At 49.1% G+C, this 22,365-nt stretch overlaps 1 protein-coding gene across 1 annotated transcript; it reads right to left on the bottom strand.

Moving 5' to 3' along the window:
- Positions 1–200: 200 nt before the first annotated feature.
- LOC131554898 (alpha-2-macroglobulin-like protein 1) lies at positions 201–21,901 on the bottom strand. Its single transcript, XM_058800492.1, has 34 exons — positions 21,843–21,901; positions 21,063–21,246; positions 19,982–20,144; positions 19,396–19,448; positions 17,377–17,397; positions 16,738–16,909; positions 16,260–16,344; positions 14,844–14,955; positions 14,429–14,543; positions 13,924–14,033; positions 13,241–13,408; positions 12,060–12,141; positions 11,559–11,704; positions 11,127–11,276; positions 10,733–10,885; positions 10,050–10,134; positions 9,158–9,272; positions 8,422–8,647; positions 8,183–8,309; positions 7,494–7,615; positions 6,976–7,030; positions 6,272–6,355; positions 5,134–5,310; positions 4,913–4,994; positions 3,976–4,132; positions 3,689–3,763; positions 3,165–3,327; positions 2,569–2,783; positions 2,226–2,441; positions 1,997–2,121; positions 1,602–1,692; positions 814–882; positions 367–469; positions 201–241 (listed from the first exon to the last, which is right to left on the bottom strand). The coding sequence occupies exons 1-34, from the start codon at positions 21,899–21,901 to the stop codon at positions 201–203; spliced, it is 4,101 nt and encodes a 1,366-aa protein (XP_058656475.1).
- Between the last annotated feature and the right edge of the window lie 464 nt (positions 21,902–22,365).

Here is a 22,365-nt window from a genome sequence, read left to right as displayed (position 1 = left end):
GCAGACATGCACGAGAGGAGAGCATTAAAAAAACCTGATCCATAGACCTAGAAACAGATACTTCATGTTTCTAGCTGGGTACATATTCCCCACTGCTTACCATTCCCCTTCCTGTCTTTGCTTATATTCCATGTTTCCTGCCCAAGACCCACCATTTCCTGATGCCACTGTTGATGGTACATGGGAACTTGCTGCCTACCTCAGCTACAGACAGCCCTGTATTCAGCCAAGGCTCGCTCCTCTGCAAAAGGAAATGAGGAAGGTGATTACACATGGATGCACACAGAGAAGGCTGCATGTCTCTTCCCAGCCAGAGAACCAGGAACCCACCTCCCCACCCCCAAATAATAGGAAATCTGCACCCACCTGGCTGGTAGTAATCATAGATTTTGATGCTGGCTGGTTTCAGGTTCTTCACCTGAATTACTTGTTCCAGTTGCAGAGTGAAAGTCTGAGATTCATCATTGAGCTAGTGGAGATGGAAGGAAATTAGCAAGGAATGGGGAGAAAGAAGTCACAGCATCTTTATCTTCCCTGATTTGAATGTTTTCCTGCACTACATTTCTCCAATCCATTAGAGACTCTAGACTTTAAAATGGAGTATTGTGTGAGGGATCGCACACAATACTGTGCTAGGAATTTTCACAGTATTGTGTAGGAATATTCTAATCCAATGACAATGAAATTGGGCCAACTTCCTCTGTCCCCAATTCTACCAGTGATCTTTTCTTACCTAGACCAGCCTCAGGCTTCTCACACAGGTCCTTGTCCTCTGACCTTTTGCTCTCACCAAATGCTTTTACTCTCACTTACCTTCTCCAGATAAATGTAGACCACATTAGCTTTCACTTCTATTTTCTTAACAATGGTTCTGTTCTCCAGCTAGGATAGGAAACAACAACGGAATGAAATTTGTGAACATTTTCCTTAGGGATTCCTGACCTGAGGGAGCCAGTGTTTTTTGGAGGGAAGGTATAGACTCTGGACTCTGTGTGGAACTGTACATTTTTCAGTGGTTATATCTTTGCTAGTCTCTCTTGGAGATCCCTTGTGAGCATCTCATGTGTGAACCACACTGGCCCTGCCCAGGGCAGAGAAATCTCCCTCTCTGGAGACCAAAGACTGTGTGGGTAGTATGTACAACTGATAGGTTGGTGAGCAGATGGGTGCAGGCACCAGTAGAGGTTCTTTATTTCATCTCACTGAGTCTTCAACTGCTTTTAAAGACCTGCATGAGGGCTGTGATTTAATTTATGATTTAATTGGAAAACAAAAGAATCTTTTTAGCTAGAGCTAAAGTATCTCTGAGAAATCCTGTCTTAGACTTTCTGACAAACAGATCCTGGTGTCAGCACACCCAGCAGTACACCTTGTTTCTGGCCCAAGTCCAAATACTGCCAGTGGGAGAAGCTGAACCACCACTGATCTCCCTTGTGGGGGCTGTAGGAAAACAAGAAGTTTTGGTGCAATTGCAACAGCAATTGCACCAAAATTAGCTACAAATTTAGCTACTGCCTGGCCCGAAATGAACAATTCTCAACAGGAGCAAGCAGGCAGGACCCATTTACCACAGCTGGGTTTTCTTATTCCAAAGTTCTTACCAACATTCTGGATCTGGAAGTCACGATGAATCCGGATAGCAGGGAGACCTCTATGATCACCATGTTGGATGTGACTCTGCTCCCGATGTAGCTGGAGAAGAAAAAGCAGACAGAGGGTCTGACTCTGTGAGGACAGTGCCCTCCCAGCTCCTCTTCCCTCCAGTATCACGCCCTGAGCCAGGTGTCCCATCTGGGACTGGGGCCATGGCAGCCACTGCTCCCTCTCACAGGAGTTAGCCAGCACCTTCACCTCCAAGCCTTCCACCTGTCCGATTCTCCCTCTGTCCTGCTCACCCCAAGGGCCGGGTCTCTCCATCAGAGCCCTCAGACCTTCCTGGCTGCAGTCCCCAAGCTCACTCCATCTTGCTGGAGCAGGAAGCAGCCCTTGGAGTCACCTGGTGAGGATGCGGACGGTGAGGAGGCGCGGGTTCGCCTGGCTGCAGTTGTTCAGCTCCGTGCTGACACGCAGCGTGAAGGTCACGGGAGTCCGTGGGGAAAGCTCGTGGTACCTCAGCACTGTCTGCAGGATAAGGGCCAGGAGCAGAAAACACAGGCCAGGCATGATCTCATGCAGGAGAAAAGCGGCAGAGTCCTCCCTTCCCCACGCTCATCCCACCTGCTCACCTGAGCCAAGACGCAGCCGCTGCCGTGGGCCTGCAGCAGGAGCTGCCCCGGGATCTCCACCAGGACCGCCTGCTGCACCAGCAGCCGCCTCTGCCGGCTCACCGGGAACGCCTTCCCAAAGGCCCTCTGGGAGCGCACCCTCAGCACGGCCTGCCCCGAGGTGCTGAACGCCCTCGCTGCGTACTTCGCTAAGGCTTGCAAGGCAACAGCCGTGTCCTGCAGAGGGAGAGACGGCTCCTCTGAAAGCATCCGCCGTAATGGCACCGGCTTGGAACAGGAATTCCTCGAGAGGACTTATGCTGCCAGGCTAGGCTATAAAAGGCTCCACAGGAGCTGCTGTTACCTGGGTGGAGGCAAAGCCCCCGTAGGCATTTTGCTGCCGTGTCAGCCAGGCCACAATGGCAGCTGCAGTTGTCATGTCACCGGCGTGCACCCGGGCCTTGGACAGGTATGCCAGGAGCACATAGGCTGTGAGCTCTATGTCCACTGACTGCGTGCCAGGCCAGAAGTCTGTGGAGGCTGGAGAGCTTGGCTTCGGGCTCCAGTGGATTTTTCCTCCTGCAGAAGGAAAAGGATTATGAAGGCTGTTGAGGGAGGGCATAATTTTGGTTTCAGAGGAAACAAACCCCACAGTGCTTTCAGGGCTCCTTCAGTACATTCCCTATACTCAGGCCAGGATTGCTTTCTTGAATTTATTCTCTAAGGCTTCACCTCATTTTAGCTGACAGACTTCTACCTCCTCCCTCAAAGGGATCTTGAAATCCTCCAGTCTGAGGAAACTATTTCTAAGTCATTCTCACAGTTTGTGAAATACCTTACTATATTTTCAGTAACACAATGCAGTTACTGCACAAATACAAGGAGTATCTATAAATACATGTATAATTTTCAACTGCTGTAGCTGGGCACACATTGGTCCAGAATCCCAGCAAGCAGCACCTGATTTGATGGCCTGTTCCTCCAGTTTGTACAGCAGCTCCTGGGTTGTCTCATAGTCCCCAGCCAGGGCAAAGGCATAGGCCAGCAAGGCTTCTGTGTAGATGTTGGTGATGTTGTGAACCACCTTCTGCAGGCAGCGGAGAGTAGTCTGCATCAGCTTGGCCTGTGTTGGGAGGAGACAGCGTGCCAAACTCTGACAGGGGTGGAATAGGGGCCACACTATGTCTTCCCAACATAGCTCCAAAGAAAACAAATAATTTACAGACTGTTTCAGAAAACAGGCAGTGCAGCCCTGATGTGCACTGGGAGCCATTCCCACCAAGCACTATACTGCATGAGGCCAGTTTCACAACACTCACTGGCTCTTTTGAGGAATGACTTCACCATTTGACCAAACCTTGACTCATTCCCAGAAGCTCCCTCCCAGTTCATGGCCTGGAGAATACCAGTATCACCAGCTGGCACACCCCCGTGGTGGTGTCCAGGAGAGCAGGAGGGAGCAGGAGGGAGCAGAGCATGCTCACCTGACGGGGCAGACCCATCTCCATCAGTGCTGCAGCAACATAGGCCCCCAGAGAGACTTCATCATCCATGCTGCCCTGTGAGGGGAACACATCTTTCACTCTTACAGGGTATTAGGAGGGCCCACTCCTCAGAAGGAAAAGCATTCCTCTCATGTTTTCCCTCTCTTTAGGGCTTGCACAGGTTGCAGAATGACTTTCTAGGACCCTTTGGGATCCCACAATCTTCTGCTGTCAAAAATCTCTCCAGGCATTCCCCAGCACTGCTACCTGCCCTGGCCCACCATTACCTTTAGGGAGGAGTGGAAAAAGTTCCCTTTGGTGGCAAAGCAGCCACTGGGGAGCTGGTTTTGCTCTAGCCAGCGCAGGGCATCCTGGATGTTCTTGTCATCTATGTAGATGTATTTTCTGGCTTGGCCAAAATTCTTGAGTACAAAAGCTGTCAACCTAGGAAGAGGATGAGTTGTGAGAAAAAGAGGCAAACAAACAAAATAAAAAAAAAAAAAGCAAAGAGAAAGTCAGAGGTCTCCTGGTGCTTGTCCCTGAACTAATGACATAGTGGGGGTGCAAAAAAAGAGTAATTTTCAAAAAGAAAGTCAATCTAAAAGTGGAAATGGTCCATAGGACTCACCCCAATGGCTCCTCTCCCTGCTTCTGTCTCCACAGATATATTACTTGCATACTACTTAGTACTTTACCCAGTAATTTCACCCTCCCACTCCTTCTACTTTTACCTGTTCCACTTCATGTCCTCCAAATCACTGACACAATCTGGAATTCTCCCTTTTCTTCCTCCCTTCCTTTCTCCATTCATCTCAGCTAAGCACGATAGGTATAAGTTGTGCCAAGGCAGTTCCCCTCCACTCACTGAGGAGAGGATTTTTTATAGATCTCACCTGATTTTTTTCCAGACATGTGTACCCCTCTTGGCTGCCAGGTCACCAGTAGCATGACCTGATGTTGTCTGTGGGCCAACAGCAGGGGTATAGAGACAAAGAAAAAGACCTTCCATTCCCTGGGACCACATCTTTGTTGTTCCACTTTCCCAAAAACTCTCCTGCCCTGCCTGACTGCTTTTTCTAGCGGCTCAGGTGCCTCAGGCTCTCCCTGTCAGAGAGTTCCTTCTGTCTCCATCCCAAAGGAACATCTTGTCAGCTTCCTCACATCCATGAGGTGCTCTAACCCAGACAGGAAATATCAGAAGTGAGGGATGTTTGCAGCGCTTACCAAGTGTTTCCTTCTCCATCCTTCTGCCCAAAGAAGCTGTAGGAGCCATCCCTGTGCTTGTACAGAAGTTGTGTCTGATACCCTGGGGAGATGGGAACAGTGATTAATGTGGCTCAGTAACACAGAGGGGACAGTGCTGACAGAATGGGCGAAGGGCAAGAGTTCCTGGTATGCTGTACACAGGGGAAGGCAGAGGGGCAGGGTGGCTCTGTTGCACTCACCATTGTGCAGGAATCCTGCTGCCCTGGCCTTGATCTCAGGGCTCAGCTGCCTCGTCTTCTCCAGGTACTGCAGCACATAGACAACGGGGGCAAACAGCACCATGTTCTGCTCCCCACAGCCATGGGGCAGCTGCACCAGGTGGTCCAGGTTCTGCAGTGCCAACCCCATGAGGTCACCTATCCAAGGGTGCAAAAAACAAAGACAGTGTAAATATTATTTGAGGTGCCTTTTCAGCCAGGCAGGGGGTAACAGTGCATTATCTCAGCAGGGGGAAAGCACCAGAGAAAGGAAGGAAGAGAAGTAAACAACTGAGTGCAAGATGGAGAGTGGTGACTGTTTTGCCTCTTTCCAGCTTGGCGTCATGACAACTCTATGGAGTCCCTGAAGATGAGTTCCCTTTCTCAGCTTTTGCATTCTGAAGAGCTCCAGCTGTAACAAATATTGTTTGTAAAAGGCTGTCAGCAGAGCTGCACCTGCTCAGTCTGTGTCATATAGACAAGCAAATGTAACAGCACTCAGGGAAAGGCTGAAATGCCAGGTCTTTAGCCAGGCCTGTTCTACCCAGCCATATGTCAAGCATCAAAATGTGAGGAAGCCAGCAGGGATGCTAGTCAGATGGTGTGAAGGTGTCCATACATCCTCCAGCCAGTCAGAAAAGCCTTGTGTTTTCCTCTGTTGGGGTTCTGTTGCACAGTATTCATAGCTACTTATGCCAGGCCTGGCTTCATACCAGTCTGGCCTGCAAAACAAATATATGTATTTAATGGTAGGTATGGCCTGTCTCAGTACCCTCTCCAAAGTGCTCATTTGCAACTTTATAATGCTAAGAAAGATTTCTTCTCTCCAGGAGCTTCGGCTGTAGCATGGTTTTAAGCTTTACTGTTTGTATCTACACAGAAATAGCCAAGGTCCCAAGTCTCTGCTCCAAGATCCTAGCTAGAAAAAGAAGGATTATTCTCCTGTGCAGATTACTCTTCTATTAAAGCCAAAAATCTGAAATCTTGGTGTTTACAGGGAATAGAAGCACAGCATCTTCTCTTCTGGGCAGTTTCATGCCAAGTGGATCCTCTGACACCAAGTTAAGCCTTGCTCTGACACAGACCAGCAGTCTGTGAGCCCACAGTAGAAGTCACTCACCTGTGATGGAAATGGAAGCCCTGGCAGAAGCCTTGACTACCTTGTCAGGGAGGCGAAGGGACACAGGTTCTTCAGCCATGTTTCCTGGTAACAGCAGGATAAAAGGTGCAGCATGAAAAACCAAGCCAAAAGCCCCTAACTGGAGAGACAAGACTAGCCCAACTAAGTGCCTACATCCTGCTCACACTGACTGTCCTGGTCATTGGACCGAGTGCATTGCCTGGGATATTTTCAGATTAGGCCATACATGAGAGCTGCTGGTGGGGCCAAGGGCCTACCAAGCTTCACTTCAGCTCAATTCACTGCACTTCAGGAGGCTCACACGAATCACAGCTCGACATCACTCAAGGGAGGACATCCTGGCAAGATGCACAGTGCTGCAGGGATGGGGTGGGAGGGTTGGAGCACCTCTCACTGGTGACTACCAAGCCCCAGGAACATCCCAGGGTTGCACTGTGGGAAGGAGACTACAGAGCAGGATTTTGCCACTTATACTCAGCAGCAAATACATGTAGGACAGCACATGTGGGAGTAATATTTCTTATTCATTCGTGGCTGATAGGAAGTGAAATTTCCTATGTGAAAAATAATTTCAAAACATTCTGTCATGAGACCTCCCACAGTTTAGTTCTACTTTCAGGTGTACTTATTTCAGGCTGCAGAAGCCATTGAGGCTGTGCACATACCTCGTCTCAGGCACATACCTCCTCTTGGGCACAGAAGGGAGCTGTAGGACTTCTCCACTAACACACCCTCTGGCTGCCAGGGCACAAACATGCACGTGGGACAGGAGAAACAAAAATGCACGTAAAATTCCCAAATGACATCAACATTTCAGAGAAAGTTCAAGTCTGAATTCAGAGGTGAGGGACTGCACCCTCCTCCTTTTTGGCAGGTCTGCCTGCTTCACTGCTCAAAGGATCAAAAGCTAGCCCGAGGGACAGGGCTCTCTGGCCAGTGAGCACATACAAAAGCTCAGGTACAGCATGAAAAGCAGGGAAAGGTACAGGGAGAACACAGACATGGGAATGCAGCTCAAGAAAGAGTACTGCAAGAACAGGCTTGGCTAGGTCCTGGGAGAAATAAAGTGAACTAAGACACAGCTTTGGTATACTATTGCTGGCCAAAATCTGAGGTGATAAAACTATTTAGCCCACGTCAGGCTGCCTTCCCCCTTGGGCAGGGATATCATAGACAGAAATGCAGCTGTTCTTGTACTGACCTGGACCAGCAAGTGTTTGGTTAGTGTGTGTCTCCCCCTCACGGCAGCTGGTAAGGGCTTCCTGCCCCCACACCATGACGTGGGGTCCAGCACCTCTGTCCTCACTGAGATGTTCAGAGTCCCTAGCAAATAAATTCAACAGAGTCCTTTTCTTATACCTGCGGCCAAATGGAGTAAACTTTCTTTAACCCATAGTGACCTGAAATGCTTTGGGTTGTTGGGCTTCATGGCCTCGGTGGTTTGGCCAGTAAAGGTGAGCCAGCCAGCTGACAGCTTGTTCAGACACCCTGAGCATGAGGAAACTCAGTAACATCTCTCCAGCAGTGACTTCACTGCACTGTAATATGATTTGAACAACAGAGGGTCCAGCAACCCTCAGAGCCCAGCATGCCCTTCCCATTGCTTGTGAAGCACAGGACCAGCAATACAAAATTCCCCCACCCTTATCCACACAGCTTCCTCCTCCCCAGCTGGCCCCACAGCCCTCTCTTCAGGAGTTTCTGCCCTCTCTGGTGAGTCTGTCTAAGAAGAGAGAAAGAAAGCAAACATGATGGATTGCATGTTTGCACCATTAAGGACAGACTTCAGGATTCAGAGGAGACCTGGCTCTGCCAACTTCTCTGGGCCTCCCACACTCTTTCACTTCAGTTTTGGGGTTCCCCATCACCAGTTCCTTTTTGCTGCCATACCCAGTTGGACTGCTGTCACATTCCACATGAAGGTCTTGGACTCCTCTGCACACAGACACTCCTTGTCCCTGCAAGTCAGACATGGCTCCACCTGGAAGTCTGAGGATTTAGCCAGGACCACCTGGATCTGCGGGAATGACAGATGCAGGTGAGTGACTGGGCAGCTCAGGTGAGATGGCTTGACACCATGAGCTCTGAAACTGGAGGGCAGAGTAGGCCTGTCCCACTCAGTGACACACCTGCATGCACTGCTGCAGGTAGCTTAAGACAGTGGCTTTCATCAGGAAGGTCTCTCCACGGATGACGGAATATGGCAGCGTCACGTCCGCAAAGAAGGGCTGAACTGTTCTGAGGCTCATGGTTGGGGCAAGGCCAAACCCCCTCCCAGCCAAGCAGAACATCTTGACTTTCCACTGTGCAGCAGCAGCAGGTGCTGTGACTGAGACATTCCTGCTGCCATTGGAGCTGAGAGGAAGAGAGAACTTGCCTGAAGAGATTCATCTGCTATGGGAGAGGGAAGGAGGTGCAATGAAGAGTGCTCATGGCCCTGCTGAGGGAGGTAACACAGGTCCTCATGCTTGGATCAACTTCTGCTGTATTGCCAATAACTTTTCCTCCAGTGGCTCACAGCAAGGCAGTTCTCAGCAATTTTTTTCCCCAGAGCCATAAACCCTCTTTAAATGCCATCAGTAAAGGCTTTATGTCCTTTTTCTGAGCAAGACACTGCCCAAGCATTCCAGCTCTGTACACTCATGGTGGTTTGGTGTGGAAGTGTACTCCTGTTCCTTAAATCTGTGTACACTTCAGTTCTGCACCTCAAAGTCTACTAGTTTGACAGTCTACAAATGCAGGGAAGAGCCCCATAATTTGCATGCAGAGGTCTCTTTGCACCTCTTTTACACAAACTCAAGGCAGCCAAGTCTCTACAGCAAAGGGTCATCCTTCTGTCCATTTGTAAAGTCAGGAATCACTTACCCAACAGAGTACAGATTCCAGATCCAAGTTTCAGGGAAATAGTGGTGAGATCTTCTGTGAGTTGTAAATAGGGGTTGTTCCTCATTGATTCTTTGGTCTTCTGTAGAAGGCACCCCTGAAGGAAAGAGTAAGGAATCCTGCCAGAGTGGGAGAGGTGAATCCTCCCAACCATAGACAGTCTTGCAGTAGGGCTGGAGGCAAAGCAAGCAGTAAGAGAGACATGGGAGAGTCTGGCAGAAGAAAGCACAAGGGACTGGACTGACTTCATGGGAGAGATTAGAAATGAAGGAAAAAAAGTGATAGCAGGAGAAACAACTTGTAGTGAGCTGATTGCAGGGTTTCCAAGACTTGGTTAGACAAAGTCCTTTCCTGAGCTGACCCAGAGATTTTGCTTAAGAGACTGAGACCCTCCAGAGAGCCATTATAACCAACACTTCTATAATTCTGTGAGTACTAGAACTGTTTGCTTGCTGCACAAAGCTCACATTCCACAGCAAGCAATGGTTTAAATAGAGGCAGGCACACGAGCCAGCTTAGTACAGTTATCAAGTGCAAACTGAGACACAGAGAAAGAACATGAGGCTGTCTCTGTGGCTACAAATGGGGACAGAAGCTGGGTCTCAGTACAGCCTGAGGAATGGGAATAGACACTGGGAAACAGATCCTGGGCCCTGCTTGGGTTTGTCTGTGAGGAAAGGGAGTGTCATCCTTTAATGTCAGGGAACATCCACGTACTGACGTTCTTCAGAGCCCTTTTTTATGGGGACTGGGTCACTCCTACTAAGTCTGGTGGACTGTGGCAGCAGCACCCGGTACTCTTAAGAGAGACGATATCCACCACCAACAAACCCCAAAGAGCTCATGTCCCAGGTAGGCTCAAAGTGCAGCTCACCTATGATTGGCTTCCTATCCATCCAACGAGAGCATTGAGAGGGCTTCTTGATTACAAGGTTTGAGAAGACTTTCAGTCCCATGTTCTATTAGGAAAAGAGGAAGGGCAGGGGAGGCAAAAAAGCATCTGTGAGTGTGGAAGACTGACTGCTGCTCTTCAAATTACTCTGGAAAAGCAGAGATAATGCAGTGCCCAGGCAACCCAGAGCAGCACTGGCCCAAGCAGACACAGTGCTGAGGGAAGCATGAAGGAGATCTGCCCTTAAGACACCAAGAGGTCTGCCTGGGACCTGCCCAAAATAGTGGCAAAAAGCAGCTAACAACTAAGCCATGGCAACAACCCATGGTCTAATGCTTGGGATTGGTCCCTGTCTCTCTTTTCTCTAATACTGTAGACTAACAGTACACAGCCCAGGAACTCATTCCGCATTCCTCATTCCCATTCAAGTAAAAAAAAGGAGTTTGATGATCCAGGATTTCATCACCTTGCTTTGTGCACATGTGGAGGGAAATACGGATATTCCTACTCAATGGGGTTGTACACCTTTTGAGACAACACAGTTCAGTCAGGGCAGACAGCAGGGTCAGTCTAGAGGAGGAAAAGCCCTCTCAGACTGCTTGGGGAGAAAATATCTCTGATGCTCATAATTGCAACAGCTCTGGAAAACATCATGAGGTGATTACCCGGAAGAGGTTGAAGATGTCAGGCTGAAAGGAATGCTGTGGCCTTCCTCGTAGCAGAGACGACAAGGACTGAGGCTGCACACAGCGATCTGAATGCTCTTCTACTTGGGCGGGGTATCCACGTTGGTAGGCAGCAGGGAACAAACCATAGACCTAGGCAAACTCACAGGCAGGGAAGGATTGGGCAAGGAGCAGATACCTCCAGATGCTCCACTCCATCCTCCCCTAGCATGCACATCAGTTCCTGTCCTTCTTCCCAGGCAGGCTCTGCTTTCTCCTTCACACACAGACCTCCTCATTCATTGGCCCCCAGCTCCCCTTGCCACAGCCCCTGCCTGCCTCGCCCAGCTCATCCATCACTCCTGAGGTTTTGCCTGGTTGCACAGACACTCACCATTTGGCTGGTCAGCTCATGGTCTGGTCTGGTGGTGAACATGTTTTCATCCACTGCCTGGACTGCACACAGGGAGCCAGGTGCTGCCTGCAGCTGGAGCTGCACTGCTGACCCTGCCTGGGCTTCTTTACCTGGGAATCCTACCTTGACCTGGAACAACACACCAGGAAAGGAATATGAAAAAGAAAGAGATGTGAGGAAGATGACAGATAGATGGCACAGGCAGAAAGAAGAAGACTGGCATCTCCCATGCTCAGCCACTGCTATCAGAAGTCACTGCTGAAGCTTTCCCGGTCTCTGGGCACTGTGCTGCAGATACCCCTTCCATCTCTTCTGCCCAGTGCTCTCTTGGAAGGATCTGAGGGTCTCCTTCCCTCAAGCCTCCTGACTCCTGCTGATCAGCTCTCCTGCAGCCACAGAGGTGAGTCTCACCTGGTTTTGGAAGCACAAGGCAACATTCAGGCGGATGCTGTCAGCTGTGACCCCTCCGTTGGGGAAGATGGAGTACACCACTAAGGAAGGTGACGGGGACAAGTCGGCAGTGAAGGTCAAAGGGATGGAGAACGAGCCCTTCAACACTGAAGAAGGAAAGGCAGATTTTCACCATAGGCCCACCAAGACCTCCTTCTTCCCTTCTTTTTGTGCCATATAATCTCAAAATGTCAAACCAATTTGTGCTGCTGCACTGTCTGCCCTCTCCCTCCATTCTCTGACCCTATGTATTCCATCTTCCCCTACATCCTCCCAGTTTCTCTTCCCATCATTGTTTCATTCTGTCTTTTTACTCTCTTTCACATTTGACACAATTGCTTCTTCAGCCTCCCTCTGTCCTGTTTGCTGACTTCTCCAGACCTATAGATTGAGGGAATCTGGGAGAAACTCTGGCAATTCTCATGTCCAACCTAGAAACCAACGAGGTGCAACGATTTCCACTTCCCTGCCATGACTTACTGTTCAGTTTCCCCATCTGGATATTCCTCTGGCCCCTGACAACAATTCCAGACTTGCCAGTGACCTGCAGGAAGAGGGACATGGGATGAGCAGACTGCTGTTTGCCACCAGAGTGCATCCACACTTACCTACATGCCTCTGGTTCTCAAAAGCGAAATCAAGCCCCAGAACTGCGGGTACAATCTACATACTTTAGGAGATTTGCAGACATCACAGGTGGGAGGAGAGTCTTTAACACAGGAGTCTCTGGTCTAGTCTGTTCAGTGAGGACAATGTATGGGTAGTGGGCTCACTGCAGATTGGTGAGTGATAACTAAAGTGCTTCTCCTCTGGTAGGCTGGCCTCTAGAACAGACCAAAATCCACTGAGCAGCTATTTGATAACCAGAGTGGAAAAGGAATACCCCACCTGTTTTAAAGGGAGAATAATTTTCCAGTAGCAGACTTGCAGAGGCTAAGGGGGTGATGGATTACAAAGACAGAAACCTCCTCCTATTCACGGAGGTGACTGGAACCCCAGCACCAGGATCACAGTGTGGCCAGGCTGAGCCCTACCAGATATAGCATTCACCCAGTCCCCTGAGAATAAGGTTTAGCTGTCATCCCTCCAGGGATTACCTAAATTATATCCTCAGCTTTCCACTGAGGTCTGGTCCTGTCAGTGCAGCCTTTCCCCACAGGTAGTCTACCACCCTTACTCACATAGTATGCAAAACTTATACGGCTGGTGTCTTCTCCCAGGTCATCCCTGCTGAGTGTGAAGGTCACCTGGACATTGTGCTTCAGCCCACAGGGCAGTGTTTCCATGGGTGGGTGTATGTCCAGGAAGCTCTTGGTTGTGACATGGAAGGGCTGCAGGTGATGGTAAGCGTTCATGTAAGGGAAGTCAGGCCTTCGAGGAGTGCGCATGAACTCCTCCAGTGTGAACCTCCCCTGGAAGGGCACAGAAACACACAGAAATGAGGAGTTCATGCTTCAGTGCTTTGTTAGGCTGCCATCAGCTTGGTTTGGAAAGGCTGTTGCCTTGGTGCCTTCAAGCTGGCTCTGTGCAGATCTGCGTGGTGAGCCCAGGCCTGAGCTGGCAGGGGGGCTGTAGGGCAGGAGGGGGGAGCACAGGGAGACCTCAAGGACTCTCACTGTCCCATATGCAGAGGTGGTGTTTACCTCCAGAGAGACTGATGAGCTGTTCCAGGCAGTAGTGTCGAGGTTGAACGATGCTATTCCACTGTCATCTGTGATGTACGTTTTGATAAATCGACGCCTCATAAACCTTATCACAAGATAAACTTTCCTGTTCTTCATACCAGTTCCATAGTGATCCTGAACCTTAATCTGGTGACAACAGGGTGAGGCAGGAAAGCCAAAGTCAAATATTTCTTCCAAAGTCATACCCAAAACCTTCCTATCTCTGACAAGCATAGACCTTCCTGTGTAGGTCGCCTACAGACTTCGGTCTGGCCCCAACAAGACAGGAAAATCGCACAACTCCCTCATCTCTGTACAACTCCCTGATCTCTGAGGTGAAGCTGAGCATGGTTCAAATCTCTCTGCTCCAAAAGGTGTGTGTGGCTAGAACATGAGGAGTTTCTCTCCTAGCCTACAGCTGAGACATCCTTGCAGCATCCCTGCTGAGACACCACTCATTGCTCTCAGCAGACATGGGAGGTGCAAACACAACAGGGAACCTGAAATGCAGCAGCTGTAGCTACACTGTGAAGCAATGAGACACAGTGCAAGGTAAAGTACTCTGTCTGAGGAGCAGGAAATGCTTTGGGCCAGTTAGATTTACCACATGCCATATTCCTTGGCAAATGAGAGGTAGCAAAAAAGCAAGGGAAGAAAATCACCTTCCCCCTGTACGGCACTCCAGGGATGTAATATTCATTGGGTGTCTCAAATACTGCCCTTGCAGCTGTCCTGGAGATGAGGATTTGCCTGGAGGTGTTGATCTGCACCCCTGTTGAAATGCAGAGTGCAAGGGAAGAAGAATCAGTACCAGAGGTGACTATTGCACTGTAGTTTAATCTCACTTTGTTATTCCCAACCCCTCTTAGCAGTGTATGTAACTTCCTCCCCAAAACCAGCATTCTTCAAGGTTTGGAGGCTGCTCCTGTGGCAGCTGCTTCTTTAGTTACGCTGCCTGAAAGCCTCTTTGTAGCCTCATGGACCCACACCACTCATCCAGCTCCCAGCCACTCCTCATCCTCCTGCTGCTGGCAGAGTAGCTCTCCATGTCCCATGATGATCCCAGCAGCAGGGAGGAGGAGAGGGGGATGTGTGCCCTCTCTAATCCTCAAGCCCCCTGAATGGGTCCTCTTGCCCCTGAACTCTCCCTGCTGAGCCCCTGGGTACCTGTGCCCATCTCCAGGAGAGAGGCTTCTGCATAAAGTTTGTTGTCTTCCTCGCTGGGAGTCAGATTGAAGATTGATGTGCTGACAGAAGGGGTGAAACACCCATTGCTTGCTGTCTGCAATAGGGAGTGACAGGTATTATTATAAGGGTAGGGGCCAGAAGTACAAGGGATTAGTCATTCGGTCTAACTATCAACTGCAACAAATAATAATGCAGAACTCGTGAAACACTGGAACACATTTCCCAGGGAGGTGGTGGATGCTTCATTCCCAGAAACGTTCAAGGTCAGACTGGAGCAGTTCAGCTCATTCAAGGTCAGACTGCTCTGAGCAGTTCATTCTGTTCACTCAGCCCTTGGCACTGCATCCTCTGTGGTGCTTCTTTAGTGCCCATATGCCTCCAGGGTTTTACTCACGGCACCGCTGTATTCCCTGCAGATGTCCTTGCTGGCACTCTGGGGCCACCTCCTCGCTTTCTGGCACAGAGCCATGTGCACGGTCCCTCGCACCGCTTTCCCAAAACTGTACCTGCAGGGAGAAGGCCACAGGAGCTTCTGGGCAGAGGCACTGCCTGCTTTGTCAGGCACATCACTCCACACATGTGCCTTTGGTGATGAAGGTCTTACTGCAGCTGGCAAGCAGGCAGGCACAAATTAAAATAAAGCACTTTGAGTACTTTGGGAGTGCAATAGTGTGGTCTGGCATCCAACAGATGGCAGGAGCAAAGGAATAGATGCAGAAACAGGCAGGAGCAGACCCAGCCTCTGGAGCTCTCCCACTTCTGAGCACTTGCTGTCCTGGAATTGCAGGCAGACACAGAGGGTGGACCTGATTTATCCACTCAGTGAAGATATTAGTTTGGGGGGGAAAGCAGCAGAAATGGGTGTCCCTGCAGACAGCAAACTGCAGTAACAGAGCCACAGAGTGACCTCAGACTTGCCTCACTATGGGCCTATCTCATGATCAGGGCTCTTGTTTCCATCGTCAGACCTGCCCTGCTGATTTAGACTTTTAGGTATTTCCTCTGCCTGCTTTGCTGCCTTTTCTTGCTTTGACTCCTCTCTGACTTGCCCTTTGAAGCAATGCTCCCGACAGTATCAGTAAAAAGATGACATCTGTGACCCATCCTGGTGATGTGGAGTGGTGTGCACTATTTACTACTACAGCCTCATATGACCTGATTGTAACTGTCCCAATTAATGAGAAATTATGTCAGACCAATCAGTGGCAAAAGAGACACCAAAAGTCTCCAGACAATGCAGCCCCAAATACAAATGAGCTCACCAGATTTTGAGTGCTTTTGAGCTCATTGTCCTCCCTTCTTTGTGTTTATACTTGGTGTCAGAGGTTCTGCCCTCCTTCCCACTCTCATCTGCTCACTTTTTGCTGATAACCACATAACTAGAGAAATGTATCTACTGCTTCTAAGGTAGTAAGTTCAGTAGCATATAAGTGAGAAGGAAAGGCATAAACTCCGAAATAAATGCCTGTTCCTGCTCCTTTACCTCCACATGTCTGTCCCTTATCTGGTAAGTGTTTTTCCCACATGAGATCTTTCAATGCTGGACAGGCACATCTTCCAGAGGAGGGTATCTGTGGCCTAGGGCAAGTCGTCCAATAGCTGGATGTTTTCTCTCCTGTGTGGCTCAGGTACCTCTTCCCCAAGGAAGAACCCATTAGCTTAACTCTTGAACTATTTGGGATTCCTCTAAAGGAATGGCTCTGTTTGACCCTTCTTGAGCCACCTCTCTTTGATGGACTGAAAAGACAGGAGACATACGGAAGGAGAGACACAGTTTTGATGGAATCTTTCCCCTGAACATTCTCCTTACCTGCCACACACTTGCAGTGGGATGGTTTTATCTGAAGCATAAATCTGAGCTGGTCCCTCGAAGAAAACATCGAACTTCTGCAACACTGGAACAAAAACCTCAGAGTTACTCCATCAAGGGCAGAAGACTACCTGGGCACAGGATCACAAAAGAGAAGAGTATGTTCCCATGAAGGAACATGTTAATGAGGTAAAAGCAAGCATTAATTAAAAACAGGGAAACCAAAGAAAGAATCCTTTTTTTTTCCCCAACAGTCTTGCAGAGGTCTTTAGTGTATTCTGCCAGAAGGTACCTTCTCCAGAAATCTCCAGCACAATCTCCCTTGTGTTCATTTCTATATTGCCCATAAATTTGTGTTCAGTCATAGCTCTCAGACAGTAAATCCCATTTTACAACATGTGGCTTTACATTGTTATACAGACAGGCAAGCAACAAACAAGCATCAAACTTCTTCCGTCCCTTTCTTCATTCTCCTTACCACGTTTCTCCACCTTAAAGGTGCTGGACTGCACTGAGCTGGACTTAAAGGACTGGGCACTGATGGTGTAAGTCCCCAGGGAGAGTTCATCAGCTAACTGGAAAGAGAGATCTGCAATGCCCTGTTTTGGTCTCACATCCAGCCACTGGCCAATGCGGTTTTGGTTCGGGTCCTGCGGTGCAAGGGAAGGAAAGAAGAGGGAGTCATTAGCAATGCTGGCTGTTCTCCACCCAGAGCCCACTGGATTCAAAGGCATGTCAGACATTTCAGAGGCTTTCACAGGCTCCTGCTGGTTTTAGCCCAGGTGGTGATGCTGGAGCACCAACAGAGGTGAACCAACCCACCCAGGTTTGCTCTGCTCTGCACAGCCATGGAAAAAGAAGGTATGGAAGGTTCTGACATTTAGACCCTGCAGCCTCCAGTAAAGATGGACTATAAAAATTAGCTAAAGCCTGGCCTACATTTCTGAATGTAGAAATGGATGAAATCAAACCATTTGTATCATCAAGTCTTGTAAACAAGAAGCATTTGGACAGAGAATGTGCATGCATAGAGATGGAGAAAAGTAATTTGAACCAGTAAGCATCCTAGGCACTATCCATACTGAAATACCTTTCCTCATAAGACTGGAACACCCACCTTGATTTCCACCATGGAGTACTGCAAAGCAAACAGACAGCACATCAAAAACTGGCATGACACAGCAACCTGCCCATAAATTTCTCTTACCCACCCAGTCCCTGTACTGTGACCAACATTATGGTAACAAGAAGCGTGATCCTACTGAAAGCAGGACAGCTGCTTTGAAATAGTAAGGAATAGTAAAAATCTATGCTATTCTTCAGATTTGCTTTTTGATGCCTGAATATTTAAGATGCATTTTGGTAGGTATTTCACAATGATGAAAACTAGAATTTGCTCTAATAAAATGGGGAAGAGTAAGAAGACTTTTAAATATCATCATCCCAAGTTCACAAATATTAAATGGCCCCAGTTTTGTAACATATATCCCAATAAATAGCAAAACTGCATCACCTATAGGAAGAATACTCAGAAAATCTTCCCTTAAAATCCGTGGCATAGGAGGTAAGGCTGAAAGTTATGAATTAATGCTGACTGCAGCTGACAGTAACAGGGAGGGACAAGAGAGGATACCCTTCAGCCCTTCTAGGCCCATTAATTCTCTGTTTGTCCTTATATCTCTGCATCTATCATCCAGGAGGCAGTATTGGTGAAGAGCCTCTAATCTGAGATCACAACACATAAAGAGGCACAGGAGCAGAGCTCAGGAGAATAACCAGACTGTAAACATGCAATTGACATGTAATTCACATTATTCATCATTCTAAGCTTTCATAACAAGTTATCAGAGGCAGCTCTGCTTTCACTGAAATAAAAAAAAAGTGCAGATTAAGCTGTTGGTGAACACCACCCATATTAACTTCAACTCATCTATTTTACAAACTAGATATTATAGCTTCAGTGCTGCAGTGCACTCAAGCTTTGGCTAAACACAATCTCTTTGAATTTTCATCACAGCAAAATTAACAGTTACAATGTTAATTTGTTTGTACTCACACACAGACATCAAGCCTTTACAGTCAAATATGTACATGAACCAATTGTAGGCCTGGAAGCAAATGTATTGTTTATACTTCATTATCTTATTAATATAAGATATATGCCTTCCCTTTGGGGAGAAGAAAGGAATGTATGATCCTAGAACCTCACCAATAGCCCAAGAAAGAGGAAATTAAGTCAGTAATAAAGAAGCTGGAAGGATCTCTCCCTTTATTTTAGTCTAGAAGGATTTGGTCCAACTCCCCTAATGTGTGCCCTTCAGTATTTTAATTGTCATGGCATGAATTCCTGTTGGCTCTCCCTAAATTGCTTGAGGACTGAGAAGTGAAATGGCTATAGCTGCTGGCTGCAGATATAGTTGCTTACTGAGGAATGGCACTAGCCTTGCAGTTTCCTGGCCACCACATATGTAAGTCTCTGGCAACTTCTCACTCCCTTGACATGGGGACATTGAGCTGCTGCCAGCAGCAAGTCAGTATAATTTGGTTATACTGTTTTCTCTCCTTTTTTTAATGATCACTTCCTGTGAATCCTTCCCCATATTAATTAATTTTTCTTAAAATGTTGCAGTTTGCTTCAGGCTCTCCTGCCACCCTCAGGTGCCACACACTGCACAAATCACTGAGCTTTCTGGAGCTGTGGGAGGGGATCTTCAAGTCTGGTGATGTCTTTGTCTGATAATTATGCCCACGGTCAGCAACCCACAGACTGGTCCCCAGAATCCCTGCCTGCTTTTTTGGCAAGGGCAGGTGCACTCAGGTAACTCAGCTAGCTGGGAATGCTGGCACACTCCCCAAAGACCATCCAACCCTCCCATCAACCAGCAGCCATCCTACAACAGCAACAGCAGAGCCATCAGCCAACAGGAATTGCTGTTCAAATTTGGTTTACTCGAGGGTTGGCATTGACCACCTTGGGTTCTGGGACTGTTCCAGAAAGTAGGGTGCCTCTCCTCTCCTTCCAAAGTCTCCAGGACACCTGCTGTTGTTGCTATTTCTCCCTGACATGGGGTTGGTAGAGGAAGCAGAACCACCTGAAGCCTGGAGACTTCCTTGTCTCCACTTAGACAGGCTTTACCTTGCTGTTAACAGGAACAAAATCTTCAGTCAATGTCACAATCCTGAATTTCACTGGAGGGAGAAAATGGAGTAAAGCACATTACAGACAGAGTGTACATGGGAATGGACTTGCCCCACTCTTGTCTCACCCCAGAACCACAGCTCACACCCAGCCCTAGTGGCAGCCCCATGCCTGCCCTGCAGCCCCTCTCACCCTTTGCTCAGCCCCACTCACCTCTGCTTGCTCCAAGCACGTGGCAGCAGCACAGCTGCTTCACAATTTAGGGGTTTTCCCATGGGCTACAGCCAGAGTTACCCTTACATCTCCTTGTCTGCAGTGTACGCACACCAGTCCCACCTGGCCCTGGCCAAGGAGACCATGTTCAGGTCTGCTCCCTTTTCCAAGCCAGCTCTGCTCCTAGAGCATGTCAGGCCTCCCCTCCCAGGCCCCTCCTGCTGCCAAAACATGGGGTCCCTCACTGCAGCTCTGTCCCCACGGAGGCCACATGGCACAAAGTGCTTAGCACTCCACTGACAGGAAACTGGGAACCAAGCCTGGGAGGTCAAGGCAGGGCCACTGTCAGGGTGCTCTGTGCTTTGCTCACCTGTCTGTCCTGGGTTATAGATGGGCTTATCCATCTGAATGAAGGTGCCTGGTCCAGCCCTGCGGATCAGGACCTTTTTCTCTTCACTTGCACTGAAGTAGTGGCCATTGGAGATGTGCAGGTGCACAGTGGCCACCTCCTGGCTGCCTGCAGGTCGGGGCACCTGGGACACAGAACAGGAGAGCCACGAGGTTAGCAGGCATCAGAGCAGTGCTCTTCTGGCTTCAGCTGCACTGCAAGGCCAGGCTCTTTGCCATCTTACTCTGGAGGCCAGCACAGGGTGTCCCCTCAATGGCCAAAGGCTGTGTCTGTGGAAGCACACAGAACAGGGCTTAGCAGCTGGGATGGATCTTGGACAAGAGAAAAAGGAGTCTGTTCTGACACAGAAAATTGTTTACTCCTTCATGGGACCACTGTTAGAATCTGCATGGAGCAAGATGGAGAAGATTTAACTCAAGGGAAGAAAAGGTCTATGGTGATGAGAATTCCATTTCCTAGAGTGTGAGGGTCACAAAGTCTGAAATCCCACCTTATTATCAGTGCAAACTAAGAAAATAAGGATCATGAGTTTGGCAAATAAGAAAGATTTATACTGAGATTGTGTGTACACCCTCCCATGTCTTTCCTAGTCCTCCAGGACATGTTCAAGCCCAGAAAGAAAAGCTTGGAAAGAAGCAGACATGAGGGAAGCTGTCTGAGATGAGAGCTGTGACTCTTTCTGCATTACAGATTCACAAACAACACACTGTGACATTGCATGCTCCTCAGGGGAGAGAATGAGCTGCACGACTGCCACTTGGGTGCTTCTAAGCTATCCATCCTCCTCAGACCTTTGCTGCCTGGCCAGGCAGCCTTTCCCCAGTGTGCCACCAGGATATCCCACAGGAAGAGTGCCATGCAGACAGACAAAGGCAAGGAGCAAAGCCACCAGGCTGCCACTAAACCCTCCCCGTGATTTTGCATTCACTTCTCTCCATAACCCCTTATCTTCTGTCTTCCTCATTCTCTCTCTCTTTGGTGAGAGGCAAATGAGGAAGCTGTGAGCTGCCAGCAAGAGCTCCCTGCCAAGTATGCCTCTGACCTGGAATCTGGTGCACTCGAAGATCCAGTTGTTCCGGACGACCTTGCGGTAGAGGGTGAGGTTGCCAGATGGGTGCACGAGGGTTAAAGCCACACGAATGGGCTTTTCAACCCCACGAAGGTCCAAGCATGCCCTCTGGAATGAGGGGTAGGGCAGGGCAGCTGGAATGATGATCAGGTACCTCCTGTAGTGGGGAAACAAGATATAGTGGGGAGCCCTCCCGCCCACTCTTGGCACTACAAGGCTGGCCTGAGGAAACAGGAGAGTTTGCCATCTCTCTGAGGCTAGGAGGTGCTGCTCTGCTGGGGAGACTGGGACAGATTGCCAGAGTGAGAACCTTGCACAGGGGGATGGAAAGTATAGAGTTCATTTCAGATAAACACAAGACGAATACTTTCAGGTGACAGAACAGAATTTGCCCTTCTTGCTTTGACATGGCTCCTCAACTACCCTGACAGCAGATTGGTTCCTGCTTATCCATCACCTGCCTTGCAGCCCTTTTCATTTGCCCTTCACTTTATTCTACACCTTTTCCTTCATCCCACCTCATCCTGCACTCCTTCACTCTTGTTCCCACCACCAGTGCTCACCTAGTTCTTGTACTGCAGAGATGTCCATGGGAGAGGTTCCCACCTTCAGGAGGGCCCTGCATTCACAACAAGGCTCTGCACCCCACCCTTCTTCCAGGAGCTGACTCACAGGGTCCCACACTCTCTCCCTGCTATCTTGGCCCCTCCCTCAGCATTCTTATCAATCACTAGATTTTTAAATGGCACTTACGGTTGTGCCACTATCCCCAGGGTGTAGAGCAGGCAGCTCAGGAGGAAGGGAGTCCACATTTTCATGGGAGAACCCCAAAGGAGTGGCTTCCTTGGGAGGGCTGCTCCTCTCCTTCCAAAGTCTCCAGGACACCTGCTGTTGTTGCTGTTTCTCCCAGGAAGCAGACACAAAGCCCCAAGGTTTCCTTCCCTCCACGTCTTTCCTGGATTTATAGTGCTGCAGGCACAGGATTGTACCATCCAGGATGTTCCCCAGCCAATCCAAGTCCTTTTGGACTCTGGCCTCACTGCTCTCCTACTCCCCTGTGGATGGAGCAGCGTCATTCAGACAAATGTGCCTTTTATTTTGCCAACTAGCAGCTTGTTTCCTGCTCACTGCACTGCCCCTTCTCCCTGGGCCAGTTGCAGCCCAAGTCCCATTGTTTGGCCTCCAGCTGGATTGTCCCATGACCCCTTGGCATGTGCGCCCAGCTGGAGCTCACTGTGAGCCCTTGTGGTCATACTGTCCCCAGGCTTGCTGAGTC

Source organism: Ammospiza caudacuta, chromosome 2 (assembly GCF_027887145.1).
Source record: "Ammospiza caudacuta isolate bAmmCau1 chromosome 2, bAmmCau1.pri, whole genome shotgun sequence".
Classification (NCBI taxonomy): Eukaryota; Metazoa; Chordata; class Aves; order Passeriformes; family Passerellidae; genus Ammospiza; species Ammospiza caudacuta.
The sequence above is the reverse complement of the archived record's forward strand: the minus strand, read 5'-3'. Positions and strand labels throughout refer to the sequence as shown.

What these genes read in the sequence shown, in the direction of transcription:
- LOC131554898 (XM_058800492.1), bottom strand. Translation starts at nt 21,901, where the DNA reads ATGTGGACTCCCTTCCTCCTGAGCTGCCTGCTCTACACCCTGGGGATA. An exon ending in GGATAGGAAGCCAATCATAG is followed by an intron (nt 9,273 to 10,049) that starts GTGAGCTGCACT and finishes TCTTTCCTTCAG; the next exon opens with GGGTGCCTTCTACAGAAGAC. An exon ending in GGCTTCCATTTCCATCACAG is followed by an intron (nt 5,311 to 6,271) that starts GTGAGTGACTTC and finishes ACCCTTGGATAG; the next exon opens with GTGACCTCATGGGGTTGGCA.